Here is a 25538-nt window from a genome sequence, read left to right on the forward strand (position 1 = left end):
GAAAGGTGTTTGTGTGCCGTGCATTTTCTGGCATTCATTGTAGTTATGCTCATCGTCTTGACTGTAAGTATAAAAAAAATATATTTTTGTTGCCTAATTTTGTTATGAATTCTTAATCATGTGCAAATAAGATTTTGAGTTCAAAACATATTCTAAGCAAACAATGATATGGACGAATATTTTCTAACCAAATATTGAATAGTTTCTCTAAGCCTTTCACTACTGCAACATGCTTAAAGGGCAACTCCACTGAACTTGCAAGGGATGTTACCAAGCTTCCATTTGTCAATTTCTAAGCTAAGTGTATTTTGTTCTACTAGGGTAACTATATTTATTGACTGTTGTTCCCAAAAGTCCATTCCCTACATTGGGATGGCAAGAAAGAACACATTTGACATAAAATTAAACCTATAGAGATGGCCAGGTGTACCAAATCAAGGGAATTTATAAATATTCTTGCTATATGCAAATATCTTTTGTTCAATCTCATACGATTGTCAGGGTATCATACATGATTTTGAAATTAATTTTAAATTTAATTTGTAAAGCTTTACTGCGATATAGGTATCAACATTCATGAAGCTTCCCTTTCTTTTTAAAATAAAACAGACACTTTTTTCGTTGATCACGTGGCCGTGATATTCATATTTTTCGAAGTGTTGACCGCTGCGGGTTTGCCCCATTGAGTGCGCTTTTTACCAAGCACCGGTGCACTGCAGAAAAGCCACACCTGCAGAAGCGAGCTTTGCAGGTGTTGCTTCCCTGCAGTTCACCAGTGCTCGGTAAGAAGCGCGCTCAACGGGGCTAACCTGTTGCGATCAACACTTCGAAAAATATGAATATCGCAGTTTATCTCGAAACGAATATCGAATTTCGTATTATTCAGAACTACTATATTAAAATTTCCATATTTGCACAATGCTATTATTCTGCATAAAAAAACTTAAAGCTACTCACTAGTACAACTAGTGAGTAGCTAAACTAGTACAACAGTTTCGTCTTTTGTTAAAGTAAAAATGAAAAGTAAGATATGTTGTACCCAGGTGTGCGAGAAAAGCAACATTGTTGATTGACTATTGTAAGCAACTGTGTGTTTGCAGGCTTAACATTTCAGCAATTTGCGAAAGTATCGCTTTAGAGGAGCGAAATTTCGCAACTGTGGAATCATTGAATCTGGTCACTGATGACAACGGAAGGGCTACATACCCTTGCAATCAACATTCTTGTAATAGTTATTTACCTTAATTAATGGAAACTAAGTTACTACATCAGGGATTGGTGGCCAAGTGTGTTAGCGCACCGCAGCTCAGAGCTCGTGGAGCAAAAGTACGCTCTGCAAAACTTGGGGATCCTGGGTTCGAACCCTACCCCTGCCGGTTTCAATCTGGACGAGCATCATACCGGCATGCGGTCGTGTATCACTACTGCGTGGTGCACGTTAAAGACCCCAGGCTAGCGGTTGTACCGCACTGGCTAAATTGCTCACCTACAGCTAATGCACCTAAAGGTCCATTAAGGTTGACCAACATCTGGCTGTATAAACGCAATCATTATTATTATTAGCTACCAAAAAATTCATGTTGTCTTCAGCGTATGCCATATCAAGAATCACAATGTGCAGTCCAGTCGTTCGTATAAGCGCTTTGTTTGCTCGTGTCTACTAGGCTTGTTACAGGACTAGACTGACCGGAAATCTCGTCTGCTTTTTTTTACTCTTTGCAGACACCGGAGGGTCTCAGCGAGAGGTTGCGAGAGTCTGAGACTCTGATGGTAGAGATCTCGCAGACGTGGGAAGAGAAACTACGGAAGACGGAGAAGATTCATCAGGTATGTCTAGCTTATACACTATCGAACCATCAACCATCGGTCCTCTTTTGTTTTTCATTTAGTGGAAATCTTCACTGGAATTCTTTGCTTTGGTTAACTGTGTTAACCAAAGCAAAGCAAAGGGGTCTGTGTGGCACTGTTGAAAAAAACTCCCTTTCCAAAACCAGCAAAAGCTGGATTATATCTTGGCTGTGGATAATCTTAGTCGGTATTGGAGCTGTAACAAAAGATGCGCCACAGCCGACTAATAGAGCCTCGTAAGTAGCAAAATACTAAAGAAAAGACGCCTACAACCAACAGCCGCTCATGACTTTCCGGTTGCATCGCAGAAAAGTTCTAATGACAAGACAATGACACAGTCCCATGAGGAAGAGAAGGATCATCCAGTTGCCCACAGCCTGCTCCTGATTCATTGCCCCTTTAAGGGCAATTCACGCATGAAGCGTAGCGCCGAGATAATGCAGAGTCAGCGCTTCATTCATGCTGGCTCCGTGCCTAGCTAGCGTTGCATTCGGTGTGTGGTACACTGAAAAATGCAGGGTCACACACAGCAGAGCGTTGGCACAGTGTCGATATGGTGCAAAAGGCAATGTCTTGTTCATTGAACTCGTTTAGTGCTGCAGTGTATGTGTGAACAGCTCCGAAATGCGAATGATGGAGACGTCCTCTTTTGTTTGAGAAGCAAACCTCCTTCGGGAGGGAGTTAGGCCGTGGCGCCCGGGGTGGGTCCCCAATTGGCGTGTTTACGCATCCTCACACGTGGTCTTCTGTCTTCTACCTTGCAGGAGCGGCAGCAGGCTTTGGAGAAGATGGGCATCTCGGTGCAGGCTTCGGGCATCAAGGTGGAGAATGACAAGTACTACATGGTCAACCTCAACGCCGACCCCTCACTCAACGAACTTCTCGTCTACTACATGAAGGTGTGCTCCTCACCCACGAGCAACCTCTCCGTGGGGCAGGGAGTTGGCTTTTGGGACCGGGAAAATTGTGAAATTTCAGCTTGCGGTAGCATTTCTTAAGGTGCCTTAAAAGCGGCTTTTAACTGTCGTAAACAACTTTATTTTTCCGGGCTCAATATTCTGAAACTGTGTAGAATGTGGGTTTCGGGAGTTATTTTGCGGGCACAAAACTTGCATATTTTTATTTTTAGGTAGTGCCCGTAAATGCTGTCCATACGATCAAAAATCTATGTTTCCCACCGTATAGGGGTTTTGGCTAAAATTAGAGCTAAAATTAGCAGTGTAAAATTAAAATTTTACACTGTTAATGTGAGTAGACAAATGGAATCAAGAGATCGCTATTTTTCAGTCTCCTTGGAGAAATTTGGTGTTGTAGCCTAATTTTGAAGGCATGTTCAGAGTGCAGCCCTTAGGTAACGTTGGGAATTTACTCCAAAACGAAAAAAACAACCACCACTTGATTTTGCATTTTAAATTTAAATACCAGCCACCCCGTTGAAGTGATGTCTCTTGAACATGACGAAAATACAGTGCCCAAGAACGAAGACTAAGAAAAGGCACGCGCAAGACACGACAGCCACTCTTGCAGGCTCAATTGACGTCTTCAAGTGGGCAACTCTTTGTGCTGCCCTCTTAGGCTTAAAGAATGTGTTGAAGACCCCTTGGGGACCCGCCAAAGGGTTGGGGGACCCCATGCCAGTGGGGAAAGGGAAATGGGCGGGGGGTTATAAAAGAAGGTAATTGCAATGAAACAAACAAGGGCATTCTTTACTGTTATAAACACAAGGAGATGTAAGCAGGGGCGGATGCAGGAATTTCCTGAGGGGGTTTAGGTGTTGGTCAGCGTACCATATGTTTAGGAACCCCCTCCCCCTCTCCCTCGTTTCACGCCCTAAATTTTATGCATGCAGAAATCAAGGGGGGGGTCAGGACATCCGGACCCCCCCTCTAAATCCGCCCCTCGATGTAAGAAGCATCAAGTAAAAGGATGAATGAATGGATAAATTGTAACACCTGTACTCCTTATAATGGGCAGTAGATTGCACCACCTAGCCAAAAAAAAAAACACTTCTCTTTTTTTTCATTTTTTTTTTTCAGGAAAAGTGGGTTGGAGTTGAGGCTTTGCGGACCCCAAAAATGGCTTTGCAGACCTCATTGGGTCCGCGAAACCCCCGTTTGAGAACTACTGGGCTAGACAAAAAGAAGGAAGGTGTTGTGGGGCTGTTATCATAGTTTACGACAGTTGGAAATGCCGCATCAATATCAGATAAGGGAGGCCCGAAAGCAGCCGTGCAAAAGGGATTGCAGCAAAAACGGTTCAGGAGGTGCGTCCTCAGACTGGAATTCGAATGAGAAGCTTGATATGGGAAATCTAGGTCTGCCGAGGGTACCAGTTAATAGATTTCAGCTTGTTCCTTTATAGGGGACAGATGGCAAGGTCAGTAGTAAAAAGCTTTTATTATTATTACTGGTTTCCTCGTCACTGTAAAAACATTGCCTGCAAATGGCTAGCCGATTTTGAGGACCGGCAACTTTCAAAAGGAGCTGTTGGGTGAAGTACGAACCGCTCAGTAATGTTGGGTAAGGAGTATAAATGAAAAGGAATCGTCGCACGGAACCATTTTTTGACATCTTCTATTGTTTACGTATATGTCAAATGAAAATTGCTGTAATGTGAGGCATTTGGTAATATGTAATCCATCAAACAGTAATGCAGTCTTTTATGGTCTGGCAAAGCTCAAAACGTTTTATGGAAATTAGGTGCGTGAAATCTACAGTCGTGCTCATTGAAATGGAAAGTCAAATTATTCTTTCCAAATACGTAGTTATGCCTGTGGGCTCTACGTACATCTACATGGTGGTTCTCCATCAGACAGCAAACCAACACCACCAACATTTCAATCTATCGAGGGAGAAACAATCGGACAAGGAACATATAAGTGGAAACATTGGCTCCATCTTTTTCATAAACAAATAAAATAATATGTGCTCTTATCTAATATAGGTAGATTAATTGTTATAATTCGAGATTATCTTCTCGTACGAGATAGCTTAATTGTTATAATCCAAGATTATCTTCTCGTACACCAGGCCGCTGCGTCTACATCTTCACATTCTCACCGGAATCTTCCCGCAATATTTCGTGAACCCTTCCCCCTTTCAAAGCTTGCCCCCATAGGCAACTGCTTAGGCTGCGTAGGCCATTCGTGCAGTCTTTTTTGCTCAACGTAGGTAAGACCGCACCATAGTCTCTCGACCACGCTCTGCCATTGTTTCAAAGGGGTAACCTTGGCGCGTCGCAGGAGCGGACGCTTGTGGGCAGGCCCGACGCCCCGTACGAACAAGATGTGCAGCTGAGTGGCCTGGGCATCATGCCCGAGCACTGCATCATCACCATCGAGGACTCGGAACTCTACATCACGCCCCTCGAAGGAGCCAGGTCGGCTGCACCCTCTCCGACTTTATTTATCACTGTAATGTCGGTGCTATGTACTCGCTTCATGATTCGTTCTGCAGCGTCCTTATCGGCGAATGCCGCAATCTCGTTGGCTACGGATTGATAATTATATTATCGGGACTCGCCGCACCCTGCTGTCATTAGGCCAAGAGTGGGCCTACAGACATACCTGAAGTAGGCTCGGTCGTAGTGAAAGAAACATTCTGCGTGGCTATGATCTTACTCTTCCGCCTTTGGTGGTGCTGCGGGGCACAACGAAAGGCACGGTATGAGAGCGGAATCATTTGAAAACCCGCAGGACCTGCGTGAATGGGACCCCCATTGTGGAGAAAACCCAGCTTCACCACGGCGACCGTCTGCTCTGGGGGAACAACCACTTCTTCCGAATCAGCTGCCCCCGCACACTCACCGGTGGGTTTTGTCATTTTCGACCCAATGAGTTTGCTGGTGTACCTTGAGTACTCATATATTGATAAGCGGTTCGCTGAAAAGGACCTGCACGCCTACTTTTCTGCGGAGCGCACGGAAAAAAAAACTATCGTAATACATCAAAGGCACCTAGCGATTCATGTTGCAAAGATAATCTTTTTCACTCAAAAACACGTCTTTCGCCGGAACACTAAGTTTCGTGCGTGGTATTTCAGGGCACGTTACATTTTGGGTCGAAGTATTTTCTGGGTCTCATCATTTGCTGGGGATTTTACGTCGATCGGGATGGCTAGCTCTTCTACGTTCTGCGAGAAAGTGGGTCCGAGTAAATAGAAGACCCCATTACCCGATATTGAACATTTTTACTTGTTTCCACATTGAGAAAAAAAGCCATCCCTCTTGCATAGCTCGTACACAGCACAAAGCAGTTCTTACAAGATTTTGTTGTCGGAGGAAAAGCTTTGCTTTTTTTATTTGAAACATATACGCTCCAATAAAATGACATGTAACTAATCTTAACTGCGCGTAGAAGCATCCTGATTTGCCGCATAAAGAAAAAAATTAGCAGTGCCCGCGAGAAGCCAAGATTTTTTAACTACGATTCTTGAGGTGAAAGTGTGTATAGACATTGTCTTGAAAGGGAGTACAACTGATACAGAGGTGTTACTGTCATTTCAGCGGGAGCAGCTCTGGAGACCCCAACCCTGGACCGGCCCATCGACTACGAGTTTGCTCGTGAGGAGATCATGATGAAGGAGCTGGTCAACGACCCCATCCAGACGGCCGTGCACTCCCTCGAGAAGCAGCATGAGGAGGACAAGCACAGTGCGTGCACCTTTTCATAGCCAGTATCCCACACTTTGCTTTCCTATGCTGCACCTCTAGGTTCCGAGAACTCCACGATCGTTGTCTCAGTCTGCAGGTTTAAGTGTTGGGGTTCAACATTACCATTTTAATAAAAGTACATTAGCTTACTGCCATATTCTTGGGGTTAATGGGGACTCGAACAAGGAAAGATCGTCCGAGTTACTGCTAAGACTGAGGGCAGCTTCGTGGCGGAAGGAGCAGGAAAGTGTGAAACCATCCGTAGCAAAGCGTCTCGGGGACAAGCGGTGCCGAGGCACGACCAACTACAGCCCACCCGGGCACCGTGCAGACCCAATGGGAGGAACCGACGGGCCCCTAGAAGACCACACTGAATCAGAGTAAATGAACGACCGACTCGAGCAACGACAGTGCTGAGACAATTGGGAGTGCAATAGCCCCTTTTACCGCGTCTCTTGACGTCGCTCTTAAGCTTCGTTCGTGCCGCGCGCCGGAATGGCAGTGCCTATTTGTGGTAGTAGAATGCGTCGTAGATCCCTACACTTACATTCGAGGAGCTAAGGTAGCTAAGCAGGTCTTCTTGGGGCGGCAGTCTTTCCATCGCCACGTTTCTCGTCGTTTTCAGATGCCCTGGAGAAACAGCGGCAGATGTACGAGCGTCAGTTGCAGCTGCTTCGCAACCAGATGTCCCCGTCGACTCCTTACGCGCCGTACTCCCCCTTCGACCCCCTCGGGGCCAAGGCCTCCTCGGGGCTGCCCAGTCCCAGCGTGGCCTCGCGCATGGAACGCTGGGCCAAGGAGAGGTACGCACCTTCACGTCCAACCCGCCCGTCCGACGCCCCTTAGAGCGAGTTTCTGCTTCGTCCAAGGGTTTTCAGCGCTTCAGACAGGCAGGCTAGTTTTTGCGTGATGTGTTAGCGGCGTGGCTGCGGCTTTAGCCTGCTTTTCTTACCTGAAATTTTAGTTATCCAAATGGGTCAAGTAGGTGATGAAAATTTTCAGATAAACGGTCTATTAAAGTAAAGGGTGACCGCTGAACGATTTACAAATTTTTTGTTTTGTTTCATCACGAAAATTAACTATGCGTCGTCGGAAACCCGGTCTTAGTCCAAGTCGCATGCTAGCAGTCCAGGCGGGATGTTAAAGTTTGAGAGCTTGCTGTTGTTTAATTAGAAAGTCGCTAGTGATTCTTGGAAATTTTTCAATTAGGAAGTGGCGACCAACGAACCCCATGAACACATGGAGATGAGATGAACCTCGTTGAAAATTTTGTAAAGTCACTTATATCTTCCTAATAAGATGACGGCAGGGATGGACAAAATACATGCAAATATGTATTGAAATACAAATACAAAATACTTCGTCAAAAATGTATTTAATTACAAATCTAATTACATTTCCAAAAAAAGCATTTAAGTACAAGATACAAATACAACCAAATGTATTTGGTCTCCTCCAAATACTTTTCCAAATACATTCCTCAAAATTTGCGTCAGCGACTTCACGGCACCTGCAACGGGGTTCTGGGTATCTTATTTTAATTTTGCATTGCACACTCGGGAGTTAGTGTGCGAGGCTCTAGCAATGTAATAGAAATATAATCACAAAAAATGTAATCAGCTTGGACGTAATAGGCAAAAAAAGTACAGAGCTTCAAGCAGCTTGTTTTGTCGATTACATTTTGGTATAGACCAACAAAGAACCGAGACGACCAAGACGCGCAGCACTAGCTAGAGAATTTCTTATTGTTGCAATTCCTCACCAGTTACGAAAATCGGGATGACCCGCGCATTTAGAATGTTCCAGGCAAAAATATGGATGTAAATCAGGCTGGAAAGCATCACAAGTTGTCACAGGCACTTATTTAGCCAGTCTGCCTGTGAACGTCGATTTCGTCACCATTCTTGCCCTGGACTAGCACCGTAATCACAAAGTCACTAAGCGCTTGTGCTTGATTGAGAGACAATGCATTCGGTGCAGAACATAGTTTTCTTCCTGCTCTGGACACGTCTTAGGATGAGCGAAATGAGTTGTGACAATAAATTTCAGGGATGTATTTTCGCCCACAAAATTGTACTTAATTAAAATTGTATTTGAAATACCCACGTTTTAGTATTTAAATACACACATCAAATACATTACCCAATTTGTAATTAAATACAAATGCAAAATACACAAAGTATTTAAAATATGTATTTCAAATACTTGTATTTGAAATACTGCCCATCCCTGGATGACGGTTAGTAGGAAAACTTTGGCATCTGGTCCCCCACCGCTAGTGCTACATTTGGAAAGAGACTGAGCGTTTGGCGATGTGTAGCTCATTTTCGCGGCGATAGAGACACTGAGTTTTTTTTTCGAGGACGCATCGTATATCTTTGTGCCGGAGCCGGTCAGTTATAGGCTCAACTGCAGATCTTTCGTTTGTCCCCGTGTTACAGGGACGAGCTGTTCAGGAAGAGCCTGGCCAAGTTGCGGGAGGACATTGTGCGTGCCAACGCCCTGGTTCGGGAGGCCAACTTCCTCTCCGACGAGATGGGCAAGCAGACGGAGTTCAAGGTTACCCTGCAGATACCCGCCGCCAACCTGAGCCCCAACCGCAAGGTCGGCTATACCGTGCCATCTGGTTTCGTTTGACCCCGAGGAACGCTTTTTTCTCAACCATATCTTTTAAAATGCCCAAAACTGGGAGGAGGAACAGCAAACCATTGTAATGTGTTTCCAGGAAATGATAAACTCTCATAAGCTCGCTCGCACCAATTCATTTTCTGTGCGTCATAATTCGGAGAAATTTGCTGCTCGTGAGCACAGAAAATAAACGGATGATGATGATGACTATCATTATCATCACTGTATTATTGTGATTCTTTCCCTAGTCATGTTCGAGCAATGTGCATTGGAGTGACAGATCTTTCTTGAAACAGCGAAACAAAATGGAGTGTTTTGTTGGTTTTACTCTAAAAGTCCCTTGGTTAGTACAAGCTTCTTGCGAACAAGGCCTGCACGTCTACCGCAGAGCGGTAGACGTGCAGGCGGTAACAGCCAATCACTGCTGTTTACGGAAAGGGGCCGGCAAATGGCAATACACTGATAGCAATCAAATCCCGTCACCAATCGTATTTCCGAGCCAGAACCTTATCGGTGTGTCATGGTTCGCTTCTCTCTTTTTGTAAATGACAATGATAGGCCTTTCCGTGTCCTGTGGGAAAGCAGACGCACATGCACGGGAAGGTTCGCACTGTCGTGATCACACTATGGCAAGTTCTCAGAGTTTGAAGCAAAGTACCTACACTTGTGCGTTTTGTGTTTTGCATGCTGAAGATGAGTGCTCAAGTGTTATGGCATGTGGACTGTGCCGGGTACGGTTTTCAGGTGTTGGATGGATCATTTTGGGGGAGAGGTTTTGGCACCCCTTTCTGCCTATGCCACTGCTGTACCATCAACGACACTGTTATCAATTCCATGTTGATGGCTAACGCTGTTTTCTTGCATTGACGGCCACTCTTCTTTACACTCTACAGCGCAGCGCCTTTGTGAGTGAGCCGGCCATCCTGGTGAAGCGCAAGGGACGCGGTAGCCAGGTCTGGTCGATGGAGAAACTGGAGAACAAGGTGATCGACATGCGCGAGATGTACGAGGACTGCAAGGACAGGATGTTGCCACTCAAGGTGAATCGCTCTGCCCCCACTCACTGCAGTGCAGGATAACTTACTGCAGAGTCACCCCTGCTTGATTACACTCTGTCTAGTCACAGGATGGGCCAGTCGGGACAATGGGTCAGTAGTGCCATACTTTCAGGTTTTGACCGAAGCCAATTTAAATGCCGTATTTACCCCATAATGAACGTGCTCGCATAATGAACATACCCCCCACAACGATCATCAATATTTGGACTTCTTTATTTCCTCGCGTAATAAACGCACCTCCAATTTTCGTCTCCGCCAGTCTCCAACTGCGTCCAACTCGGCTGGCCACCGAGCCCAATGAGCCAATTTTCTTTTTCCGCCGAGCGGCCAGGCCGAGCCAAGCCAAGCATAGCAGTACATGTGCTCGTAATGGCTGAAGGTGTGTAGCTGCAGAAGTGATCAACGGTGAAACCGAGCGGCACACACGCCTAACAAAGCTGGGGTTGAGGAATTGCCCAGTCCCGGACATGCTTCGTCCATCGGATATTATGTTAATGTCAACAAACACGCCTTCGTCTGTGATCCGCTTTCGGACAGTGAAATCGTGAGAGTTGTTAGGCCTAAAAACGTTTGCTTCGCTCTCCGTGCTACGTGAGCTTCATAGTGCACTTTTCCTTCCGAAAAAGGCATGTTGGAGGTGCCCTAAAAAAGGTTAGCAATTTATAAAGCATGGTTACCATGGGGTGCCCACAACCACTCGTGGGTGCACCTCCATCAGTGGAGACGCGCACAGTACCCTGCCGTGTCATATTGCCACGTAAAATGACATTTGTGCAAAATATGTAAATGCAAAAATTTGACCCCGCATAATGAATGCACTCCCCAAATATGTGTCAATTTTTGGGAAAAAGAGTCCATTCATTATGCGAATAAATATGGTATGCGTGATTGTGCTAGCCACTGTTTTGGCAATGAGGTTAGTCCATATGTGTTTGACCCTCTTCCTGGGTTTGCTGCAGTGTCTTTATATAAAAAAATGAAGAATCCCACTGATTTTGTTTTAAATATTGCTCACAATGAAAATTTATTTTCATTTTTTTTTATGCATTTTTACACAGGTATTTCTTTTATTCGTGTTTTTAAAAATTGGAAACCTAACAAAATTGAACTCTGACGAATGCCGTCATTCCGAGAATTTTGAATTTGACAGAAGGAAACTAAAAAAAATCCCGAAAAGCCCGGGTCGCCACGATAGATAGCATTTCGTGCAATGGAGCACTTGCCAGAGTTCCCTGCTCGCTTGTCAGGTAGATCATTTGAGACCCAAGTGGCCCTCACAGCGACATTTTACGTTTTATGCCAGAAGTATGAATGTCCGAGCGAAAGTAAACGGAGCGAATGCTTTCCGCCGTGAAGACGTTCTCGTTCAACGGTAAATGTTTTTTCTCTGTCTTTCCAATCGACGGCATTGTAGCTATTGGCACCAATAAAAAAATAAAGCACATTTGAGACAGCTCTGCTGCGAATCATTGCATTCACAGTTCAGGCTGGACGTACGAATGCCTTAGCGAAAGTATCGGGACCGAGTGATTCCTGTCGTGAAGATGTTCTTCAACCGAATCCCCGTCGCCTCTTCCTCCCCGCAGCAAGAGGAAGAGGAGGGTGTGTCCCAGCCCGCGTCGGACCCCTTCTACGAGTCGCAGGAGAACCACAACCTGATTGGGGTGGCCAACGTGTTCCTGGAGGCGCTGTTCCACAACGTGCGCCTCAGCTACCACGTGCCCATCATCAGTCAACAAGGGGAGGTGAGAAACTCCCAGACCATTGGGCCGTTGTTTATAAATCTGCCAATGGCAACCTCGATGGAAGGAATGGTGCCAATTGGATTTATGTTAGATCGGAATTGGGCAGGGGTCTTCAAGGCTTTTCAATTTTGAGAAATACTTACCTGTAACAATATAAAAGTTGATAACCTGACTCAGTGGTTCTCAACCACTGATGTTTGGGGGACTCCATATAAATTGGCAGAAGTGAGGGGGGACCCCATCCACCAGGGGGGGGGGGGGGAGGGAGGTAGGTATCGGTTGATTACAATGAAAAAAAAAACTGGTAAATGAAGAAAACTAAATGTGTGCAAACCAAATTTGAAGCTCGGAAAAACGAAGAATCATTCCTACTCATTCTGCACATACCAAAGAACACCATGCATACGCCCATGAGCATCATACTAGCGTGCGGTCGTGTATCACTACTGCGTGAGCACGTTAAAGACTCCAGGCTAGCGGTTGTACTGCACTGGCGAAATTGCTCATCTACAGTGTAAACCAGTGTCGCCCCTACTGGCAGACCGACCTTACGCTGTATAAATCACTAAAACGTCCAATATGACTTTGACTTTTGTCATCTGCCCATTCCCAACTTTGTAAGATCTGAGAGTATATGCATAGTACATTTATATCTAAAATTGCTGACTGGGCAAGTGCCCATCCCCCATTTTTTTGCAATTATCTCAAAAGTTTGAGTAGTTGCTTGCCCGGTATTCATGTTATATGACTTGGTTTAGCCGGTATCAGTAAAAATATTTTAAATGTTTTATTGCTCGGTTTGTTTGATAGTCGAGGGGTTCCCTAAAGGGTCTGTGAGTCCCCATTTTAAAACCACTAAGCTAATTAATTAAACATAAAAAAAAAATGTTGTTAGTTGTGTAGACAGTGGTAGTTTGTCTGCTGCAGTATGGCAACATTGTTGGCCACTGTAGATGAGAAATTCAGCTAGTGCAGTGCACCTGCTAGCCTGGGGTCTTTAAGTGCTCCGCATAGTAATCATACACGACCGCACGCCGGTACGAGGCTCATCCAGATTGAAATGGGCAGGGGTAAGGATTGAACGGTTAAACATCACAAAAGAAGTTAACGCAAAAGGCTAAGGACAAACAGAAGGAGTACTTGAAAACAAGTAGAGGACGAGTAGAAAAGTGCTTGTCCTGTCCAGTCTTCTACTTGTCCTTTGTCTTTTGAACTAACTGCTCTTTTGGAACATTTATCTGTCCTGAATGGCAGCCGAGGGGTCCCTCCCAATCTTGACATTGATGCAATAAAGCGGTGCAGTGGCCTAAAGACCTTGTAAACAATGTTGTGGATACTACGGAGTGTTTGGCTCGTAGTTATGCATCAATGGGTGGCTCAGATGTTATAAGCGACCATTTCTCAAAAGTAGGGCACATATTCGATCTCGCAAATACTGCAAAACCTTCAGACTAGTTACATGCAATCACAATGTGGCACATTGTGGTACATGTTCCTCCTTTTACAGCGAAGCTGTAACAGGAGGAGCAGATACCACAATAGGACTGGGTCCAATGGTGTTCATTAGAACACCAAAAGACACACTGTACCAAGACCCCCGTGCCAACGAGGTCAGGTTAAAGGCTCACCCTATCGACACTGTACCGAAATTGCAGTCCAGATCGAGCGAAGGAAAACCTTCACTGCAAGTTCAATTTCTATTGCATCCGCGGGAGGTGCCCCTCCGTTCCCGAAGTCGGGAACGCGCGTCGACCTCCTTCCTCTGCGGGCGTCAGCCTCACCCAAATCAGCCAGGTTCCTGGATGAGTTGGGGGGACGAATAAAGGTCCCCCCAGGAGAAAAAGTGAAGAGGAGAGCCCCCCCCCCCCCCCCCCCATGCCAGGCAACTCTTCTACGCTTCACAAACAAATTGGAGCTCGCAGCAACCAGGCTGAGCGTTCCGAACCACGGCCACTATACCGCGTCGCGGAATGGCGACGAACGGTCCACACAAGTCAAACGCATGTGTGTCAACCAGCCTTGAATCACATACACAGATATTTGCGCATGTCTTTTAACTGGCTATTGATATATATATTAAAAGCTTAAGTGGTGTGCATATTGGTTTTGTACTGTAAATAGCACAGGTTGTTTCTCCAGTATAGCAGGAAATATTAATTCTGCGAGATTATGTCAAACCTTTGCCATGGCTTAAGGCTGGTTTACGCACTTGCTACTGCTCATGACCGTGTTCCTTAAAACCCCTTTAAGGGACACTGACACCCACCAAAATTTTTGTTTTTTCATTTTTTGCCAGGCGCTTCATTATGGTGTCGGAGGACTACCCAATTAATATTTTGCAACAGAGTAGCATATTTTTTTAATAAAGCCAAAAGACGCAACTGCTCGAAACCGAAACCGAAACCCGACGGAGGTCGGAGAAGCGGAGAGAAGAGAGTGAGCGGCGGAAGTCACGTGGCAACACCCGACCGTGCAATTTTTTTTTTTTCTCCTCTTTGTAGCAGACGACATGCGGCGTACGGAAACATTTCGCCGTGCGATTCGTTTGCAGTTATGTTTGTTCCGCTCGTTGTTCTGTACTCCAAGATGAGTTGTTTTGTACATTGAGGAGTTGGGAGATGAGTACTGAGTGCCCGTGGTGAATTTCCATGATCAGTTCCGAAAAGAATACACCCAAGATGTTGCGTGAAGAGCTGGCTCACATGTCCTGCGTCCGAAAAAAAGTGGCATTGTGCGACAGAATTTCTGAAAGATCAACGGGATCGGGACCAATGGCTGGCTGCAATTCCTGTAGAACATTTACGGGCACCTCGGAAAGCGGACGCTACCTGATTTATATGCTCCTTGCATTTTGTGGAAAGTGATTACATTGAGTTCGCAGGTGTCAAAAAGGAAATCCCATACCATTTAATTCAGTGACGTGTTGTCCACAACATTTGCTTGTTATTTTTTTTTGTTTGTTTCTTCTGTGATAATTGTAAAAAAAAAATATATATAAATAAGCATTGGAAAATGTTTGAAAAAAAAAAAAGTTTCATGGGGGATCGAACCCGGTCCTCCCACGTGCGAAGCGGGCGTCTTTCCCACTGAGCTACTGGGGGATCTCTTTCCGTAGTAATATTTCAGCCGGTAGACTGTAAGTTGGAAAGTTCGCTGCCGATTTCCTTCCAGCAAAAGCGCTCCCGGGTCGAAATCGGGAAGCACCACGCATCGGCGACATTCGCACCTAGTAAAGAAATTGTACGCTTGCATATTCAACTCGAAGTAGACACGTCGGGCTTGACATTTGCGCGAGCGATGTCTTCAGCCACGAGATGGGAGCGACGGCTCGGCGACGTCTTCGTGCAAATCGGCTTGGTGGTCGGGCGTGTCGTACGAGATAAATACCAATTCTTTTGATCAGTCTCAAATTTTTCTTTAAAAGGCAGACAGAATACGCCGGTACCGCGAACAATAGTTCTGAAATAGAGGTCCCACGCCCATCGTCCGCTGCCATCGCCGTCCCCGCGAGTACCACGATACGCGAAACGACGCACGCACAGAATGCTTCCGGTTGTCTGTGGAACTTTTTTTTCAATCAACGTATTTGCAGCTTTTTAGAAGCCACAAAAAATGGGTTTCATATTTTTTTCTATTTTTAATATTGAATGTGTGCCTTCAGTGACCAACGACTTTGATTAAATTTGGTGGTCGCATTGATACCTTAGAAAACGGCCCGTGACAACGAAAAAGAGAGTGAGCGAGACTCGAACCGGCCAGTTCTTGATCGGCGGTTTTCGGGCGGAAAGAAACCGAATTTCGAGTCGCAAATTGTGTTCTGGGTAGTTGGGCTCTAAAATGTCATGTACAACTAAAAACCTCGGCGAGCATAAACACCCTGTCAGTGTCCCTTTAAAATTTCTTACGACGAAAGATTACACTGGCGCCATTTGTTGGGTAGCCTTGGACAACTTGGCATTTTCATATATATTTTAATTTTTTTTCCGTGCATCATTCTTTTTTACTTGGCTCAAAAAACTTTGACAGTATTATAAGGGACCATTTCTTATAGATAGTGGGTACATTTGATCTCGCGAGTACCGCAAAACCTTCGTTCCAGTGAAATGCAGTGTGAGGGTGACCAGCGTCTCCCTTCTTTCGTCGTAAGAGACCACAAGAACTTTGCTGTATACAGGTGCAATGTGTGAAGGGGCCTTTTAATGTTTGTGATCGCTGCAGATTGCCGGACGTCTGCACATGGAGATCAGCAAGACGGAAGGAGTGCTGCCCGACCGGGGTACCGACCCCGAAGGAAGCTTCCGGGGCTCGCTGCTGGACATCTCCGACGACGGCTCTGGACGACAGGTCACGGTCAGGGTGCGTGCACCGCTACGTTAAAGTTGACGCAGATTTCTAGTGGCAGCAACTTATTGTGGGACATGGCTTCAAACAACTACCATATTTTAAGGACTATGGTGCACAACCGGTGCATAGACTCCAGGAACAAAATCAAACGGGAAAAATAAAGAAACATTGGCTGCATACATGGTTCGTCTGCCAAACGCTTTTAAATAGGGTAGCTTCATAGGTTGGCTGGCGCTCTAAGTTCAGGAGGCCAGGGTTTTGTATGGAAACAGAATATGTCACACCATTGTCTCTTTGTGATGCCGCGCACGCTTCCTTTCAGCACCACTCAAATAAAAGGGCCTTTGCGCTGAATTTTCTGGGACACCAAGAGAGGGAAAGCAAGCTTTTCTGTCCTTTCCACTCCTTCTCGTTCTGCATGCTCTTTTTACACCACCTGTTTCTGCTCCTCTCTTTCTTGCCCCTTCCACCCCTCTCCCTTCCACACGCTTTCTCACACCACCTGCTTCTCCTCTTGTTTCTGCGTGCTAGGTCCGTTGCTCAGTAAGCAGCACACTCGGCTTTTACGCCAGTGACCGGGGTTCAATCCCTGGCACCGGTTGCCTTTTTCAAAATCGTTTAGCGGTTACTGATTGACTGACCTACACGTTTCGTGCTTGCGTGTCTCCTGAACTTGGTTGACCTTATAAAGCTACATCTTTAAAAGGTTTTTCCTCAGATAGTCTGTGTTCGGTGCATAGCATACACAAAGAAAATATCTAATTTACAGCATACCTTAAAAAATACCTGTTTTATTAACACAGAAGCTTGTATTATACAGGAATAATCATTACCCTGTCACTCACACCAGGTGGCCATCAAGAGTGCTGTGGGGCTACCGCCCTCGCTGTCCCACTTTGTGTTCTGCCAGTACACCTTCTGGGGCCACGCCGAGTCGGTGGTGGTGGCCCCCGTGGAGGAGTCCGTGGCCAAGCTTGATGTGCCGGCCATCTCGCCGGACAGCTCCAGCACCTCCTTCAAGTTCGGCCACGTGCGGGTGGGTAACATTGGTTGTCGGAGTAAACAAAGTAGCATATTAATGTAGAGCGTGTTTTGTCAGCCGAATTCCACGAGAAAACCGTCACAATGAACCGTCTTAAAATACTGCCACATCAATGGCCCCGCTAAATTTAGTGGGGAAATTATTGTCATGTTACCTCGAGTCACTCAGTGTCAATTTCCGTGCTAAATTTAGCAGGGAAATTGATGTGACATGATCACGTTCTGTCACCTCAAGTGATGCAATGTCGATTTCTGAGGCAGCAGGTTGCACACTCGCGCCCCTATCTCGCACGGTTCTCAAACTGCCGATTACAACTTTCGTACTCGAACCTTGAACCGCAAATCCCGCGCCCTTAGGCTCCCATATTCATTTTGCTAAGACTTTTCCTGCCATCCGAGGAGCCAATCGGATATCGCTCTTTTTGGACGAATGGGAGCCACGCGGTACAAAACAAACATATCCGATACAAAATTCAATTAAGAAAGGACACGTGCACAGACCCCCGAAAACTCCCCAAAACCTTCGCCCTAACTGTCGACCGTCAGCCGGACACCGCTTCCAGGAAAAAACCCTCGTCGGGGTGCAAGAACAGTACCGACGCTTCTTCTCAAAATAAAAAAGGCTACAAAACATTGAGGGGCCCCGCTGTGCTTGAGCGAGGCACAGCGCATGGTACGCACCCAAACCTGGGGTCCTCGAGGAACAATTAAAACGAGGGACATGGGGGCTGCTCCATAGTGACGACAAACCAGCCCTGGCAGCTCCGCGAGAGGGACATGGGGCACTCGCGAAGCAATAAAAGTAGAAGTTAAGAAATATATTTTTTTTTCTTGAGTAACGCTACGCAGCGCAGCCTACCTCACAATTTATTTAACAAAAGAGATTTGCAGCCGATTATAGTATATACTATATGTGTGTGTGTGTGTGTGTGTGTGTGTGTGTGTGTGAATCCCGCAGTGCCGGCTACTCCGTGACGACCAATATATATAACTATATTGGAAGAGAAGAAAACGCAAAAGCAACAACACACACATACACAAAAAGCAAATTGCGGAGGCCGCGGCTTACACGCCAAGGAGTATAGAAGGGTAGGAGAGTGCATGACGTCAGCCACGTAGCCTCCACAAGCCATGCTCCCTTGACGCCTCGCCTCTTTCTCATTTTCCTCCTTACTCTCCTCACTTATCAGGCAACGTGACCACATCACGTGACCGTAGCTGGCCTTCGTCTAGCCTTCGATCTGATAAAACCTACCGGACGAAGCGCGCGCCAGCCTGCAAGGAATCCACTTATGTACAATTAACCATCCATCTCGCACGTGACATGTCACGCGCACCAATCGCCAGAAAGATCTGCGGTCACGCTGGGCACAATATCGTTTAAACTTTTTATGACTAGGCTTCACCAAAATTGCAATGTGCCCCCTCCTAGTACTTCTAACCTCCTTGTTACACGCCCAATCGCGCAACCCTCAGTCCTTGGTTACGTTTATCGCGATCTGTGGGGTCCCCACAAGCTGGACCCTTCTTATTAAATGTTTGATGTTTTTGTTGTTGTTTCTTCTTACTAAAGGCTGTGTTGTATTGTTTCACACGTGTGGAAATTCAGCAAAGCGTTAAATATTAAGTCGGATGCTTCCATAATCTTAATGCCGTCGTTTGTAGAACCTTTGGTTCTTCATATTTTTGTTATATCGCACAATCGATAGCTTTCACAAAGCGTTGAGTCCTGATTGGAGATGGGGTTTCATTAACAAATTAATCCGACTGATTGCCACCCTTTAATAGACTAATCAATGAATAATCTCATTAATTGATTATTTTCCAGTCATACTATTACATAAAAGACGTTAAAACTTCCCATTTTTTATTATTTTTACTATGTCATCAATGATATATTGCATTTCCTTCCTTTTTTTTTTACAACTTCTCCTTGAAGTTGGCTCCGCTGTTTTAAAAAAAATATACAACACCGCATTGATATTGAAGAACCCGAGAGTCAGTGACCTTGCCCACTCCCCTTCGGCAACCCCCCCCCCCCCCCCCCCTCCCGTGTACACCATTGTTGCAACATATCCTCTGATTCTCTGGTCTCTGGTTTTTGTCAGCGTGATCAAGCTCACGTAATTAATTTTTTTCAATGTATAAGTTATTGTTTTCCCAAAATCTTTTCATCAGTGAATTTTATAAAGCATTGCAACTTATATGCATTTTTTTTTTTTTTTTTATAAGCGTAGACCTTAGCTGTGAAGAACTAGGCCTTATCATCATTTATGACTTGGGAGAAATATCAAAATGGGCTTTTCTTTGGGGGGGGTTCAAGAAAAGCGTTGATTTGCTGACCGAACACCCAATGGCACATCTTTCCCGCAGGACTTTGTGGTCCCGGTTACGGAGGAGTTTGTGGAGTACTGCACGGAGGGCGCCCTCTCGGTGGAGGTGTGGGGCCACCGGTGTTCGGGCTTCACAAGCTCGGGCACGGGCTGGGACCTCGGCGGCGGCGGGCCTCAGTCACACATCTCCCACTCCCTGGTCGACAGGTGGGGGACTTTCTCGGGGTTAGAGTTGCGCGGGAAACAGTCATCCTTAATTGCTTTCAGTGTGATGAAGGACGATCGTGAAGATATGAGTTCGCTACTGATAGAATGATCAGTGCTCCGCCGCCAGTTGCTTCCAAGTTTCTCTCACTTTAGTGCTGCGCTGCCATTCACTTCCCGGGGCGGCTCGAGGCATGGGCCTTCTGCATGAGCGCATTTTATGCTAGTATTTGAAAGACGAACACAAACAGATCAAGCAGCTCTAGTGCATACGACTTGCCATGCTCGACTCCCGTGTTTGTCCCTCTGAAACAGGTTGTTATGTTACTACGTATGGAAAGAAGCACATAGAGGATTGTTTTAACCGAAGTCGGGTTGAAAACTGAAGTACTCTTGTTTATTAGAACAAAAGTTCTAGTAAACGAGAGGTTACCACTCTGGTTACTGCAAAGCCAGGAACGGACGTTTATTCTTACCCCACGCCGCTCTCGCGACCAGCTCAAGACATTGGAGCCCGCACGTGATCCAATTCCGTGACGCAGGTGGGCGGAGCTCAAGCGCAAGCTGGAGCTGTGGCTGGAGATCCACGAGCTGACGGAGCAGGGGGAGTACGCCCCGGTGGAGGTGGTGCCCCGGGGAGACGTGGGCACCGGAGGCGTGTTCCAGCTGCGCCAGGGTCAGCAGCGTCGCCTGGTGGTGCGGGTGGCGCCCGTGGCCAGCTCAGGCACCCTGCCCCTCATATGCCAACAGGTGGGCTCGGTGGCCGTGGGCGCCGTCTGTGTCCGCTCCCGCCTCCAGAAGCCCCTCGACTCCTACCAGGCGAGTGGTGGGCGCCTCCTGCCCCGTCTTTCTCGCTTATTCGTGATGTTGCGCAAATATTCGAATAGTAGTTTCGAATAATACGCTATTCAATGTTCGCTTTGAGATAAATTGGGACATTCATATTTTTCCAAGTGTCTATCGCGGCAGGTGAGCCTTGTTGAGCATGCCTCTTACCGAGCACCGGTGAACGGGGGGGAAGCAACGGTCGCGGAGCTTGCTTTCGTGGGTGTTGCTTTGCTGCAGTGCACCGGTGCTCAGTAAGAAGCGCTCTCAATGGGGCAAGCCTGCCGTAATGAACGGTTTGAAAAGTACAAATATGGTAGCCGCGCACTTGGGAGAAAAGCGGACTTTTAAGTCGGATGGTATGCACACGCATCGGGTTTATTTAAAAAGGAGACTGAAACTTTGGGAATAATAATATCTACGTTCCAGTCAAATTTTCAAGATTAAACTGGCAATTATGCGCAAGTAAATGTTAGGCTGAGGTATTATGAAAACTTGCGTTAGCTGTCCGTGATTGAAAAAAGGATAATTGCATATAGCAAGAATATTTGCAGATCCCCTCAATTAGCTGCAGCTCGGCATCTCTATAATTTTAGTTTTATGTCAAATGTGTCGTTCACTTGCCCATCTTGATGTATGCATGGGACTTTCTGAGGTCGCAATGGATAAATATAGATAGATTAAAATTAACTTACAAATGGCCAAGTAGAAGTTTGAGAGCAACCTTCATTAGCTCATTTCAGGATTAAAAGCGCTAAAAAACGAGGACCAGCAAAAGAAGACACACGCACAGTAGAGCGCCAACCAACTAGCCCAAGTGAATAGCCTTTTAACGTTCATTAGCTCAGTTGGGTTTTTGTTTAAGCACGGTGCTGTAGTGAAAGGCTTAGAAAAACTATTAAAATATTTGTCCAAAACCACTATTTGCGCATGATAACTTACCTGTATTCGCCGACCAAAGAAATGTTCAAACGTCTTGCTTCATGATTCGCTCTTATGCATTTCGATTAGCCAGTCCCGCTGATTCATCGACTGCGTGGTCATAATCAGATGCCTGAGACATGCCACGCCCCGCTTTTCTGAAGATGTCGATCACCGTAACAACAACCATAATTGTTTTGCGAGCCGCTCGTGCAGCTGTTTATACTCGTGTTATGCTTGCATCAACAAAGCTGACAATAAGACTGAAAGCTTGCCATGTTATTGTCAGCTTTGTCGCCATTCCACTCCCTCTCTGTCCTGCACTGCCTCCAGTGGTATATGCCGGCAGTGAATTACTGTACGGTCGAGCCCGGATATATGGAATTCCAAAAGGATTGTGAAATAGTTTGATATACCATAGAATCTCGTTAATTCAAACTTGAGGGGGATTAAAAATTTGTTTGAATAAAGCAAAGTTTGAATTACCGGGAGTTTCCTCCCATAGAGACGCATAGGATGGGACCGTCATGTTAGTTTGAATTATCTGCAAATTTGAATTAAGAGAGCTTGAATTAACAAGATTCGGCTGCATCAATAATTCAATATACCAAATTATGCCAACATAAGCTCTTAATGAAACCTCCTCACATCTCTCGTAATTGCCTAAAATCATAATGAGCAGGAGCTTACCGATCGTGAATCCAAAGGTCGCTAAGTCGACGAGCACACCACTGCAATGAAAACTTTCTTTATTTTAGGAGCCAAAAAAAAATTGTTGTGCAAAATCCACCAATGTCACGTGATAATATAGTAAAACAAAACAACAACCTGTGCGTTAAGACACATTAAATTTTTTGCTGCTTCTTTCCGCAGTTATATGATTGCAGCAAATGTGGCCCTGTTTGTTGTCGTCGTATGAAAAGTGGGCAGTGGTGTGCGCGTCCAATAGAGAATTTGCCTCGGACTCTCTAGGATGACGACTTGGGGGTTCTGCGGGAGCGCTGGTGCGACGCTCTGGGCCGACGACGGGAGTACCTGGACGAACACCTGCAGAAGATAATCCACAAGCAAGGTGGGCGGCGTATTGCGGTTTCCTCATTTTTTTTCCAGCTCTTCCATCTCGTCGACCTGAGTTCCAATCAACAAAACCGCCGGGTAGTGTATTCCGGGTCACGCTTTCTTCCCAAAATGCGGTCTAATCGATTGTCTCTCCCAATTTCGAGGACAACCTCTGACGGAGCGGTTTGTTTTGGACGCGCCTTTTCGTTCACGAGTAGCTGCGAAACTTCAGTCATTTAACAACGTACAGCTATGCTGTAAGTATTGCAGTATGCTGTAATATCCTGAAAAATAGTGCCCGTGTAGTGATACATCATCATGAAGACCGGTTAACCGTTGATGTGCACTGCGTCAGTAAATAAACTGATGAGGACAAATCCTCGTGTGTCCGCACCATTGAAATAGTTGCTGCAGAGAATGCGACAGCACACTATTCGATTCGGTTTTGTCTCTAAAGTTGAAAGAGGGATAGGCTGCAAGGAGTGAATGCCTCCTGTGTAGGTATTTTGTGATGTCCAAGTGACTGCAAATGCAGCAAACTGAAAGCACTCCCTTGTGTCTTGCAGTGAAAACGGACGAGGACGTGGAGCGGGAACAGAGCCTCATCAGTCAGTGGGTCTGCCTGACGGAGGAGAAGAACGCCGTCCTGGCGCCTGCTCCGGGCTCCGACATCCCCGGAGCCCCCGCTAACTGGCACGTGCACTGTCACGTTCATGTTCAAACTCGCTCGCAAATACAAACACATGCACTGCCCTGTTCATGTTCGTATTCGTGTGAATGCAAACATATGCTCTCACACTCAAGTCATGTGAAGACATAATCTCTCACGTTCATGTTTGTATTGATGTGAATGCAAATGCGTACACTCTCTTATGCATGTTCCTATTCATGCGAACATGATCATGTTCACATTCATGCAAATGCGAGTATGTACTTCTTACATTCATATTTCTGTTTATGCAAATGCAAACATGTACACTCTCCAATCACGTTCATAGTCATACAAACATGAGCTCATATATATTCTTATAGTTACAGCCGAACCTGGATATATCAAACTCAAAGGGGATCATAAAATAGTTTGATATGTCAATAATTTGATAAACAAAAATGAGTTAACTTAAGCTCCAGTTGAAACTTCCGCACTTCTCTGCTAATACCGATGGTTGCGAATATACTCTCACAGTTACAGTCGAACCCGGATATATCGAACTCAAAGAGAATCGTAAAATAGTTCGAAATATTGATAATTCGATAAACAAAAATGAGTTAACTTAATTAAGCTCCAGTTGAAATTTCCGCCCGTCTTTGCTAATACCGATGGTTGCGAATATACTCTCACAGTTACAGTCGAACCCGGATATATCGAACTCAAAGAGAATCGTAAAATAGTTCGAAATATTGATAATTCGATAAACAAAAATGAGTTAACTTAATTAAGCTCCAGTTGAAACTTCCGCCCTTCTCTGCTAATACCGATGGTTGCGAATATACTCTCACAGTTACAGTCGAACCCGGATATATCGAACTCAAAGAGAATCGTAAAATAGTTCGAAATATTGATAATTTGATAAACAAAAATGAGTTAACTTAATTAAGCTCCAGTTGAAATTTCCGCCCGTCTTTGCTAATACCGATGGTTGCGAATATACTCTCACAGTTACAGTCGAACCCGGATATATCGAACTCAAAGAGAATCGTAAAATAGTTCGAAATATTGATAATTCGATAAACAAAAATGAGTTAACTTAATTAAGCTCCAGTTGAAATTTCCGCCCGTCTTTGCTAATACCGATGGTTGCGAATATACTCTCACAGTTACAGTCGAACCCGGATATATCGAACTCAAAGAGAATCGTAAAATAGTTCGAAATATTGATAATTCGATAAACAAAAATGAGTTAACTTAATTAAGCTCCAGTTGAAATTTCCGCCCGTCTTTGCTAATACCGATGGTTGCGAATATACTCTCACAGTTACAGTCGAACCCGGATATATCGAACTCAAAGAGAATCGTAAAATAGTTCGAAATATTGATAATTTGATAAACAAAAATGAGTTAACTTAATTAAGCTCCAGTTGAAATTTCCGCCCGTCTTTGCTAATACCGATGGTTGCGAATATACTCTCACAGTTACAGTCGAACCCGGATATATCGAACTCAAAGAGAATCGTAAAATAGTTCGAAATATTGATAATTCGATAAACAAAAATGAGTTAACTTAATTAAGCTCCAGTTGAAATTTCCGCCCGTCTTTGCTAATACCGAAGGCCGCGACAAACGGGACCTTACCAAATAGAGCCTCTAAGAGCCGCTAAATACAGTAAGTTGGTGACAATCACAAACACTAGCCGCGTTTACGCGACGAGGGTGTTTGCCATCGTTTACACGAGGGCAACAAAACACGAAAATAATTTTAAAAAATGAAAAAACAAAAAAAGCGAGCCGCATAAAAGAAAAGGATTGATTCATAGAATAAAGTTAAGCAAGCAACAAAAAGAAACCACTAAATTCAGGCAACAAAAAAAGAAAGGCAAAAAGGAAAAACGCGCAAAGCAAAAACGTTGAAAGAATGAAATAAACAAAGATAAGGTGTTCAAAGTGTGATTGCTTAATGGTTGTTGTGGGCACACTCGACAGGACTTTTTTTGTCTTATTTTATTTTGGGGTTAAGGAGTCGCAGCGACAGCGGTGATCGGGGAAAGAGCGCTCGCTATCATTCCAACAGCGAGCATTCCCTGCCCTCCCTACGCGCGCCCCTGCCCTTCCCCTTGCTTTTGCCATCCTCCATTTTTTTTCTTCTTTTTTTTTTTACGATTTTTTTTTTACAACTTTTTTTGTTGCGTACTTTGTGAGCATATGCAGGCTTGGTGGTCTGCCA

The 25538-nt window shown here is 45.2% G+C and overlaps 1 protein-coding gene across 1 annotated transcript in view; it reads left to right on the plus strand.

Moving 5' to 3' along the window:
- Positions 1 to 25538, plus strand: part of LOC8041513 (kinesin-like protein KIF13A) — a 93260-nt gene that overhangs the window by 40627 nt on the left and 27095 nt on the right. Inside the window, exons 11-25 of the mRNA XM_029974132.4 lie at positions 1723 to 1827; positions 2613 to 2747; positions 5090 to 5226; positions 5543 to 5655; positions 6352 to 6498; positions 7124 to 7301; positions 8940 to 9102; positions 10020 to 10166; positions 11771 to 11929; positions 16148 to 16285; positions 17124 to 17309; positions 19688 to 19854; positions 20394 to 20670; positions 22570 to 22669; positions 23223 to 23349. Coding sequence (XP_029829992.3) covers positions 1723 to 1827; positions 2613 to 2747; positions 5090 to 5226; positions 5543 to 5655; positions 6352 to 6498; positions 7124 to 7301; positions 8940 to 9102; positions 10020 to 10166; positions 11771 to 11929; positions 16148 to 16285; positions 17124 to 17309; positions 19688 to 19854; positions 20394 to 20670; positions 22570 to 22669; positions 23223 to 23349 — 2279 coding nt within the window. The remainder of the gene's footprint in view (positions 1 to 1722; positions 1828 to 2612; positions 2748 to 5089; positions 5227 to 5542; positions 5656 to 6351; positions 6499 to 7123; positions 7302 to 8939; positions 9103 to 10019; positions 10167 to 11770; positions 11930 to 16147; positions 16286 to 17123; positions 17310 to 19687; positions 19855 to 20393; positions 20671 to 22569; positions 22670 to 23222; positions 23350 to 25538) is intronic.

Source organism: Ixodes scapularis, unplaced genomic scaffold (assembly GCF_016920785.2).
Source record: "Ixodes scapularis isolate PalLabHiFi unplaced genomic scaffold, ASM1692078v2 PGA_scaffold10__122_contigs__length_95168666, whole genome shotgun sequence".
Taxonomy (NCBI): Eukaryota; Metazoa; Arthropoda; class Arachnida; order Ixodida; family Ixodidae; genus Ixodes; species Ixodes scapularis.